Consider the following 11,730-nt stretch of genomic DNA (forward strand, 5'->3'; position numbering starts at 1 on the left):
GATTATACACCTCTAAGCATATATGGTTAAATATTTCTAAGCATAAATGACAATCAACAATACAAAACCTAACAGTCATTATGGTGCATAAGCTAAATTTATTGTCTAAAGGGCTGTTGTAATAAATGTCTCACACTTTTTGGTACCGTGTCAAATTAAAAAAAAACAAAAAACCACGACGTCACTCTATAGGCGGAGCCACCTGTCACGCCCATTGGATCTGCTCGTCAGTGCTGAGAAAAGCATTTCGCCGACAGCTCAGAAATGTCTCCGATAAAGGACTTTAATGTGACTTACGGAACAATCGACGAAAGCGATACTTTTTCTGAAGGAGATACTATAGTTGGGACAGTTAGTTTCAGCCTGACAAAAGCCATCAAAGTCAAGAGCGTTTCTGTAAAGGCCAAAGGAGACGCAAACGTACACTGGTCTGAAGGAAGTGGAGATGACGAGAGATCGTACAGTGATCATATGAGATATTTCAAGGTGAAGGAACTCTTAGTTGCAGAAAATGCTAAAGGTAGGTTTGTTTATTTATTTAGAACTTGGAAATCACGTTATTTTGCCATTTCACTCCTCATGGCAATATAATGAGTTTGTTATGATCACTGGTTTCTTTTAGTTTTATTCATGTAATCCTTGTATATTATGACAATTCCGTTCTTGCGCTTCTAGTTTGGTTGTCATCTACTATTCAATTTTCATTAAAATTTTTAGTTCTTAGTTCCATAAAGGACGGTGCTTTAATCTGCTGTCATTCCCCAAGGAGTCCCCAAAGCGGATGGATTTATGATTTAGCTAGAGTTGTGCGCGCGAAAGACGGATGTTTTAACCATTTCACCACACTTCGAATGTTTTGTTATTTTAGACTGTAATTCTCTTAATTGTTTGCGTATCCTCTCTTGAATCCTCTTGTGTCAAACTATTCACATGTCTGCCTTTCCCTGCGTCTCCCTTCCTGTTTTGTCTGTGATTTGTCTTCCGTGTCTTGTGACCAGTTTGAATTCGACCCTCTTTTCTACTTCAGTCTCAACTGTTTGAGGGTTCCCTCTTCTGTTACACTCCTTGATTACCCCATGTGTTTATAAATGGTACTTTCCCCCTTAGGCTGCACTATTTGGTGCCACGTCTATACACTTCTGCCGTGTGCTTCTCGACTCTGTTTCTGCCAGTTTTTATACTTTGCCAAACTATTAACCAGGTGGCGGGGATCGATATATAGCATCATATTCCGACATTTTGCGTGGCTTTATTGATACAGAGACATACAGAGACACCAAATATATTTTTATTCAATCCGTTACAAGGGTTCATCTCAACAAGAAGGCAAATCTCATGCACTACCATCCAGAGATAACATTATTTACATTTAATTAGCTCAGCTAATAAACGAATCAACACTGGACACCCTTTGCTTGATAGAGCTACTTCCTATAAGGCTACAGCTCTTAAAAGTAGAGTCATAAGACCTTATATCACAGAGTTATAGTAGTCTTCAACCAGAAATTATAAAAACCTCAAAGCACATTTTCTATAGCTTCCGTCTTTTGCAGGAGCAACTGTGTATATAGAAATACCTGCATTGGCGTTTTTGAGTATATAAAACTAAATAAAGAATGGAATTCGTCCTTCTCTTGAAATTTAAATTGCTCAAAGCAAAAAGCTACTTTCACATTGGCTCTGGTCCCACTGTACCTCTGATTCTCTCTTCTCAGTTATCATTCCTTGTGAGTCTTGCATTATCCTAACTCACTAAACACAACCCAGTCACAGGCACTGTAGGATAGATTATAATATTGCAGAATTCCCATAGAGTCTTTTCAAAGTTAAAGTCATCTTCAGTGTCAGACACTGATAGGTGCCAATCTTTTTTGGGGGGAGTAAAAAAATATTACTGACCTGGTAATGGCCAGGTAACCGGGCTGGTTACATCCATGGTTGTCATGGTCTTCTAGCTAGAAACTAGCAGACTGGCTTGAAAAAAAAAAAACATGTTACCAATGTGCAGAGATAATATTAAAGACACTATGGTGATACATGCATTTTAAAGATCCCTGCTTTTTTAAAGAGTTTTCTGTGAAGTTAAGAATAATTAGAAAAGTGTGTGCAAAAACAACAGGAATAACAGTGCATACAGACATGAGTATTGATTAACTGTAGAAAAAGTAAGATATAACTACTGATGCTTCAGTGAGTTCTGTTTGAGGTATACAAGTTAGTATGGCCATAAGCCACCACAGGAGTTACAACAGCAGAGGTATCCACATATTTGATTTGACAGATTTTTATACTGGATACCATTCCTGATACAGCCCTTCCAGGGATTTGTCCCAACTTCCCTTCTTCCAGATGATCTTTTGCTGATAGGAGAAACATTAAACATCACATAGATTAAATGAAAATCTCCCCAAAGTAAAATGCAGCTATTATTAGTTATCATTGCCTACCTATGATTATTCAGTATGTCTGCCATATAAAAACCTTAAAATGTCACAAGCAGAAAAAAAATAAATAAAAAAAGAACCAAAAGCATTGTAATATTTGATTTAATCTGATGTGCAGTTAAATTAAACAGACAAAAGTAAACCAATGCCATTCTTAAAAAAAAATACATTTAATGCAAAGTCTAAAACAGGAATATAAAAAAAGCACTCGAGTTTCAAAGGTGAGTTTAAAGTTGTCTGCATTTTCTTTTAGTTTTACTGAACGTGATTCAAGTCTAGACTTTTTACAGTGAAGTTCTTTATCAAATATATCTTCTAGTTTGTAACTAGGCTTGATGCAGATCTTGGAAAGCAGCAGTTGCACTTAAGAGCCTACCACTCAAGACAAGCATTATAGGTGGTTTAATACGACAGTCTCTTATTTTTGTGATGTGTTAATCCAAAAGAAACCATTCATTGCAAAGTTTAAGTCCAGTTTTAAAGTCCTCGATACAAAAAGGTAGCAAGTCAAACAACGTCTCACAAGCTATGACTGAAACAAACTGATCCAAACTGGGCAAAAGCAAACCGACAGGTGTCCCCCTTTCCTCCTCACGGTTTCTCTACGGAGGCGGTCCCGTGTCCGTTAAGGTGGTGCTGGGGGTTCGTCTCCTGAGATGGAGGCCCGTCCACGTCCTCGCGCTCCCCGTGCGTAGAACTGTTGCTGCTGTTCGCGGAGGCCCAACTGTCTCGACGGCCAGTGCTGTCCCACTGACTGTAGCTTTGCAGAGCAGAAACCAGCAGGAGGCAAAGAATCAGTGCAGCACAAAAAGAGAGGAGCAGACGAGAGCAGCAGGTCAGAAACAAGCACAACCAATTCGGAGAGGAGCATGTGAAAGCACATTTGATAGAAGCACAGAGGTTATGCAGAAGCACCAGAAACAACTTACACATAAAACAGCAATTTATTCATGTGTTACTATTTGATTTTAAGCTCAGCAGAATGGTGAGAACAAGTGCTGATGGATCAGAAAAGCAGAGCAAGTGCAGCGAGCATGGCAGATCCCAATTTGGCATGATGCAAACAGAGCTCAGAGACACCTCTTAACACTTGATCACAGAAAACAAGACAAACTACTTCAACATTCAACTTACATAATGATAAATGCGTGGAATAAATCTAAATGTGGTATAATGGATTGTTACAAAACAAGTACAGAAGGAAATAAAGTTGTTCAACTTGTCTGGACTAAGACACATAAGTACATTTTGAGAATGTGAACTAATTTAAGTGATAAGAAGTAAATTGTAAATATATCAGTCCTCCTCTGCCATTTTAAAAAGTCTGTACAGGAAAGTTTAATCACATTTCTCCTGCAGGCACTTCACTTCCCCAAGGGGCCCATTATTTTAAGTTCAGGCTTAAAATCCCAGAGGGGTAAGTGGGAATTTCTGGCTGCAAGCATCAATACTGTGTCATAACTTGCCTTTACAAACAAATGCATTATACCATGGTTCTGTTTTATAGGAACATGCCATCATCCTTTACAGGATGCCATGGAAAAATTGTCTACATGGTTGAAGCAAAGATATCCAGGAGCTGGCGATGGCCTTCTACAGTACAAAAAGAGATCAAGTTTGTTTCTAAGGCATTTCTACACACTGTTCAAGTAATGGCAAACACTGCAATGGTTTGTTAGAAATTTTATACTTGGAAAAGTGTATTGTAACCTTTAAAAATGCAATTCAGTGAGGCATTAAGTTGTGTTGGAAAATGTTTGTCTGTATGTTTTGTTATAGTGTCCACATTCTGGTACAGTGAGTAAAAAGATGAGTGGTCTCTCCAAGGGACAGGTCCAAATGTCTGCTACTATTAACAGAACAGTCTGTTTTCCAGGTAAATTGTTTGAAATTTGCAAAATCTAATGTAAATACATTTAACAATGCAGTTTACTTATAATATTTGCTTTTGTCAGGTGAAACTTTATCTGTTGCCACCAAAATCTGCAACTCTTCCTCCAAGGACATGAAGCCCAAATTCAAACTCCAGGAGAGAATAGTGTACCGTGCTGGTTGCTCTTCTACGTCCAGTGAGAAAACTTTATTTAAAAAGGTCGGGGACAATATAAATCCAAACTCAGAGGAAAGTGTCTCCTGCCAAGTGAAGATTCCCGTTGATGTCATCATTCTCCATAACTGTGAAATCATCTCAGTGGAATATTACATCAAGGTATGAAACAAAGTCATAGTTCTTTTATATAGTATTACCTTAGAAATTAAACTTCATCTGTTTGTAAACATTTTCAGGTAAGTAATAGACACGGAAAACACGTGTCCTAAACTCTTAAAAAAATGTATACAAAAAATTACTGCAGAACACCTAATTAAACTACTACTATTGCAAAATGCTGCATAAAATTTGAATAATAACATATAAATTATTTATGATAAATAACTGAAACAGTAACTTCATATGTTGCACTTTGATTCAGATGTTTACTAATCTATTACTGACATGTTTCCCAGGTGTATGTGGACATTAGTTTTGCCATTGATCCAGAGGTTGTGTTTCCACTGGTCATCGTTCCTCCCAGTTTTGCTGCCTTTCCGCCTGGGGAGGATCTGGGGCCTTACCCACCTGGGACAGCCGGGGCTCCAAGCTACAGTGACTTCACTTCCTTTAACCAGTGGCCACAAGGTGCCCCACCATATGAGTTCTCAGCTCCAGCGTTTTCATCACCCTCAGTACAATATCCAGGATCTACTGCTCTGCCTCAGTTTCAGCAGGAAGAACCACCTCCATCGTATACGTCTCTTTATCCTCACCAAAATGAACAACCGTAGAAGCTCAACTGGATACTGAGAAAATGAATGAACTAAATGTTAATAGTAAGTCACACCTCAAAAATAGCTCTTGGGAGTATGGGCTAATGAATCTTCAGTTGGGTTTGGAAAACAGACATCAGTGTAAAATTCTGAAAGCCGAGATAAGAGACAAGAAAATTGGTTACCACATGTGTGTGCCTTTGGTGGGTGCTGAGCTTCTTGTTGGTCAATTAGCAGGACAGCATGAGGCCTTACAGCTGTTGTCACATGAGAGAACTCATAGTTGCATAAAAAATTGAGTTTTTCATACTGTACTAATGAAACAAAGAAAAGACAGCACATAGCTGATGATAATAACTAGTTTGCAAGTGGAATGGAAAAGGTGCTGCTTTAAGGCTGGCATTCACTTAATTATTTGTTTTTGTTCAGGAGTATGTGCCTGCAGGTGAACAGTGACTAAGCCAATGATTTGTTGTGAATTTTACCTCCATGTTGTCTTTGCTACAACCATGATAATTCGAGTTTTCTATTTTCCTTTGTGGGGTCTTTATCTTACAATAGAAAGTGCCTTGAGGCAACTGTTGTTGTTTTTTTGCCACTGTATTAAAAAAAATAAAATAACCTGCTTCTTGTCTGCGGTCACTGGGTTTTATAGTAGAGTCATCAGACACTTGTTTATGCCAGGCATTTCCAAGAAAGTGTAGTCATGTGTCTCTTGATAGGTTGTTACTCTTTAAAAGGTTTAGTTGAAACATTTACTAGCACAGAGATAAGTTCATATCCAGATGCGCATACATTGTATTTATAATACATATGAGAACATATTTTTTTATGCTACTTATATTACTTCATTTCCTTTTTTTATTTTCACACAAAGACTAGAGGCCAATAAAGGGTCTGTTGCAGTTCAGTGGCTTCCTTCTGGTGGCCACACTTTCTAACAATTTAACAAAATCATACACTCCAAAATCCAAGTTTCGATTTATCTTGACGTTTCCTTTGTTAGATTTTATCTGTGTATCTATCTGTAAGTTTTTTTTTTCCCATTATTTTCTGAATTTCTTTATAATTTTATCCCATAAGTTTTAAACTGGTTATCATCGTTGTAATTTTTGCTAGGTTTTCATTTTTATTATGTTTGTCCATGTGAGTCTTATTTATTGAAATTTCAATTTACATGTGATTGCCTGGAAAGCACTTTGGCTCAATCACTGTTGATTTAAATGCACTATAAAAATAAAATTGACTTGACGTTTGTTAGTTATGTTAGTTAGTATTATGCTCATTCATTTCAGATAAAATGAGGAGGCCTTTTCACAATTTTATACTTAGTAGTATACTTAGAGTATTCTATATTTTATCTTTAATAATATTTAATTGTTAAAAATTCAGTGTGAGTTGTGGCTTATGCTTTTGGTGTGCCATTCTGCTTATTTTCTGTGTCATTTGTAAACACAACACTGGTTCATCCCCTTGACTTGGGTGTATTTTCTTATGTTTACATATCATTAAATAATACCAACAGTTATCTCAAGGCATTTTATATCATTTATTTATTTATTTTATTGTGTTTATTTTTATAACACCTGTCTTGCACAAGTATGGTCTGAATGCTTTGTTGTGCTAAACACATTTGCTTTCCCAAGAGGAGCACTATGGACTTTAGGTAGGTTCTTCTTGCTAATCATTTTATTTTATTTTATTTTATTTATTGGATATTATGGATATTAAGTGTCTACTACCTGTTCCACAATATGGAGGGGTGGGGGCTGCTGTTGTAAGGCTGGTATTGATTTATTAATTGAGTTCTTTTCTGTGAAGTTCACTTCTCCCCTTTTTTTTAATTGTCTTTCTTACATTGTAACTGTGTTAACCTTTGCTTCTTTTCTGTTGTCAGTGCGTTTCATAATAGTGTCATGAGACACTTGTTTATGCCAGTAATTTCTCAGAAAGAGCAGACATTTGTCTCGTGATAGGTTGTTACTCTTTGAACAGTTTAGTTGAAACATTTGCAAGCACAGTGATAAGTTCCATTCTTAAAAATGTGTATTTTTTTTAGGCCACAGTGATTTGGTTAAGCTCTGCATCAGCAAACAGTGTGTTGACTACAAGTGGATTCAAACTGCAATTCTGTGTGTGATGAACCTGCATTGCCTGTGCAAAACAGATTAACATGTAATCACTTGCTAAGAAAGCAATGGGAAGTCAGGCTTGTTTATAGAATGCAATTCATATGCAATGGTAATTTGAAGAGCTTTGTATATGATGAATGAAAGGAAATTAAAAATGGGAATAAATCAATTATAAGAGTTTTTAATACTTTTAAAATTTACAGCTGGTCAGAAATGTAGGAAAGATAAAGCGCTAATTCACCATGTTTAGTTCAGTAGGTATACTGCCTACAGATATCTAGTATATGCACACCTTTCAGAAGAGGAAGCATTGACTGGCTGACAGGTGTTCACTTTACTGCACCATAAGAGAGATGTGACTGGAGTCATCCAACTAGCTCAGGCCAATTTAGTATCTCAAGGCAGTCCATTAAAGAAAGCAAATGCTGTGTGCAAAAACACCCTCAAATTTTGATACCCTCCTCCTCTAACCAAATATGTTTTTCCTAATACACACACCCACATACAGACACAAACCTGTCCAAACACCTTCCACACAAGTTATGCTTTGCATCTTTTAACACTAATCTAGATTTTCGCATTTATAATTCAAGTTTGAATAAAGTATTAATAAGATCTTAAGGTTAGGTTGTTGTTTCTAGAAACTTTTCTTTTGAACTTATTACATAACAGCATCACAATCTCTCCACAAGCTTCAAAATCAGGTATTTGCAAGCATTTGCAAACAGGAAAACAAAGGGAACGTTTTTAATGATGTCTAAAAAATTATTCAGGAAATTGGGGAGATCAATTTTGTGAATAATAACTGAGGCATTATACACCACTTCATGTACTGAACAATCTTGCAAAAAGAAATGCATAATACACACTGCACAATGTAGCTCATTATTAATGAAGTCATGAGGAACATTATTGTATAGGTGTCCTTTGTCAATATGGCACAATGACACCACTTTAATAAGGTGAGCAGGCCTCCAATTTTACATAAAACAAGACTGAATAGCTCTTAGGAAAGCTCATTCTCTAACCATGATGTCACAGTGATTCCTCTCAGCTGCACCTCCTTCACAACTTTCTGGTGCTGCTGCATCCTTCTCTCCACTCTCTTGCTGAAAGATATACTTGCTGACAACCTCATAGAATTATGCGAGGTAAGAAACCTCAGAAATACTTCTTGCAAAATCTCACAAAGCTTATAAAACCAAAACAAGGCTACTGCAGTTGCAGCCTTCTGGAGTCTGGTTAAGCTCTTTGCACATCACAGACTCAGATAAAGAGTCTTTTAACACTCAGTCTTTGACTCAAGTTGATAACCAGGGGTGCACATAAGTGGTCCGCAGGTGAGCATGTGCTGTCAAAATAAAAAACACGCACCAGATAAGAAGTTGCAACGCGCGTTTGCGTACATAAGATTTTCTGAAGGAGGACAAACATTTGTTTAGAACTCTTAAAGATGTCAAAGAAGAAAGCTCCTTTAAGCAATTACTTTGGTGTTCCTCCACCTCCAAAGAAATGTCAGAGGTAGTCAGAACCGCAAAAGAAGCGTGTATTCTCGGAAAAGTGGTTACAGGAGGTGAGCTGGCTTCAGACAAATGATGAACGCACAGAGATGTGGTGCGGAATATGCCGTGAAAATCCCACTCTAGCGGACAACTTCTTATCTGGTGCGCGTTTTTTATTTTGACAGCGCATGCGCACCTGCGGACCACTTATGTGCACCCTTGTTGATAACTCCCTCTTTACTTAGATTGTTCAGTCACACACAGTTATGCAGAGTCCCCTTGCAGCTGGTAGGTCACACCCAGATTTTCAGGCTAGTATTTTCAGATTGGAGACTAGTGATGGGATTTCCGGCTCTTTTTAGAGAACCGGCTCTTTCGGTTCGGCTCACTAAAAAGGGCCGGCTCTTTCGGCTCTGAACCGGCTCTTCAGGTTGTTTTGTTGCTTTAATTAATTTATTATTAACAATAATATAAAATTATGCACAAAAGGAATTACTAATGTAAAAAAAAAAGTGGTTTTATTTATATATGTTTATATATAAATATATGCGGTGGCCCCTAGAGACAAAACACGTACAAATTCCAAAAAGCACGTACAAACTCCAAAACACATTTCTAGCATGAACTGAACTTCCAAAACAGAGCTACCTAGATCACTTAAATTACACAATTGAAAGCATGAAAGCCTATGTGTATTGTTTGTGTATTTATACACAAGCATTCATATCTAGTCAAATAATTTTTTAAAAAAAAGTTCATTTACCTGTTATTACCACACACCAAATCCGGTCGTTGGTACTTGCTGGCTTATGTAGCCACTAGGTAACAAAAGCTCAACACTGCCCCTAGCATCCTGGAGCACTTCTGTTGTCTTTTGTACGTGTTTTGAGTTTTTATGTGCTTCTGAGTTTTTACGTGTTTTGGAGTTTGTACGTGCTTCGGAGTTTGTACGTGCTTCAGAGTTCGTACGTGATTTGAAGTTTGTATGTGCTTTGTCTGTAGGGGCCACCGTAAATATACTTTTATTTATTCACTCCACATAAAATGTAATAAATAAATCATATAATACAAAAATCAACTATTCACATTTCAACTTTTAACTATTTAAATTTTCAGCTTTTTCCTTTTACAAATTTAAAGTGAAACAACACAAAACACTGCAAACCACAACACAATTAAATATAAATTACAATATGAAAACAAAAAGAAGATGCATATTCTCTGTCATATGGGCCTGCATGATTAAACTTTCTGAATCCTTTATCATCTGCAACTGAAAATAGTTGTGCATGATTACTATACCTTTCTAATGTGATGTTGTTGTCCCTGGCTCTTTCTCTCTCTCTCCCTCCTGCTCTGTTCCTGTGCTACTGAGTGTAACTACCGCCCCTCCCCCCTCTTGCCAGCGTAAAGCACAAGGCTGCATGCTGAGTGAAGTGGAAAAAAAGTGCAAGAGAGAGGCTGAGAGAAAGAAAAATAAAAAACCCACGGCTCGCGATAAGGAGCCGGCTCGCGTCGTTCACGTCAAAGACCCGGTTCTAAGAGCCATTTCGTTCGCAACCGACCCATCACTATTGGAGACACTTTACACCCAAGACATCTTACTGACTGCATATCTGTGTAGTCAGAAGCCTTCAGGGCTGCAAACAGTACTGAGGACAGTGGGGAAAATCAATGGGTTTTCCCCACTTCCCCACATCCAGCACACTGCACAGGAACACTGTCTGAGCAGAGCAAACAAAATGATAAGGTCTATTCTCTCTGCTTACAAGGTTCTAAAGGTTCACAGCGGGTAAAATAAGTATAAAACACGTCACCAATTTTAAGTACATTTATTTCTAAAGGTGCTAATTTAATGCTAACATTAAATTCTGACCAGATCTACAGTCCACAAAAATAAACAAATGAAACATAGATGTTCACAAATTAGATTATGTGGAATAATCGGAAATGAGACTGTTTTTTAAAAAAGTATTGAACACATGCAGAACAAGAGGTGTGAAAGGCATGGAAAGACATTTTGTTGCTTTGTCAAGTACTGAAGGTTCCAGTGAGCACTGTTGGGGAACAGAGAGAGAGAGCGAGAGAGAGAAAGAAAGAGAGAGGGAGCTTTACTGGCTTTTCTTTTGTTCATGTGTGCTATATATTTGTAATATGCCCTTTTGTATGAGTATAAGAGTATCAGGCACGTTAGAAAGCTACGTTAAGAGGACAAGTATGGGCTCAAAATGTGGTCATAAATATTTTGTACTTGTAAAAAAGATTTGTATGTGTAAAAAAGATTTGTGTGTGCGTAAAAAAGATTTGTGTGTGTAAAAAAGATTTGTGTGTGCGTAAAAAAGATTTGTATGTGTAAAAAGAATTTGTGTGTGTGTAAAAAAGATTTGTATGTGTAAAAAAGATTTGTGTGTGCGTAAAAAAGATTTGTGTGTGGACTTAGCCCAAAAAAACCCCTGCAAGTTACAAGTACGAATTTTGACCCTATTTTTCTTCCTTTCATCTGATTGGTCAATGTCATGTCAATCACAAATGTAACAATCCAATCAGAGAACAGATGGGTTTGGCTGTCGGAGGGGCGCTTTTTTTGAACTGCAGGTCTTTGAAGGGAATAAATGCCCTTTTACATGCCAACCCAGCGTTTTCCTTCATCACCACGAAGGAAAACAGTCTGTGGTCGTCCGAGTTTGGTGATTTTTGTGTCACAGGACTACGTGTTTAATACAGGGACTTCCACAGCCTTTTCAACAGCGCTGCGGACCGCGGGGTGGGGGCGGGCAGTGTTTTGGAAATGACAGTCTTCATTACAAAGCTTTCTTCGTTATGAATTAGCATACATGTTTTTATTGA

At 37.5% G+C, this 11,730-nt stretch overlaps 1 protein-coding gene across 2 annotated transcripts; it reads left to right on the forward strand.

Moving 5' to 3' along the window:
* The first annotated feature begins 203 nt into the window (after positions 1–203).
* On the forward strand, positions 204–7,897 carry LOC146376006 (arrestin domain-containing protein 3-like). Of its 2 annotated transcripts, none has more exons than XM_084947125.1 (6): positions 204–520; positions 3,804–3,861; positions 3,952–4,093; positions 4,224–4,320; positions 4,400–4,653; positions 4,950–7,897. In XM_084947125.1, exons 1-6 carry the CDS (start codon positions 265–267, stop codon positions 5,265–5,267), a joined length of 1,125 nt encoding a protein of 374 aa, XP_084803251.1. In that variant the 5' UTR covers positions 204–264; the 3' UTR covers positions 5,268–7,897. The 2 variants fall into 2 exon arrangements, with proteins under 2 accessions (XP_084803251.1, XP_084803250.1); XM_084947124.1 differs by having other exon boundaries at positions 3,952–4,114; positions 4,950–7,896.
* Positions 7,898–11,730: the final 3,833 nt, after the last annotated feature.

The sequence above is a fragment of the Perissodus microlepis genome, chromosome 12 (assembly GCF_051167445.1).
Source record: "Perissodus microlepis isolate ML-2025 ecotype Zambia chromosome 12, ASM5116744v1, whole genome shotgun sequence".
Lineage (NCBI taxonomy): Eukaryota > Metazoa > Chordata > Actinopteri > Cichliformes > Cichlidae > Perissodus > Perissodus microlepis.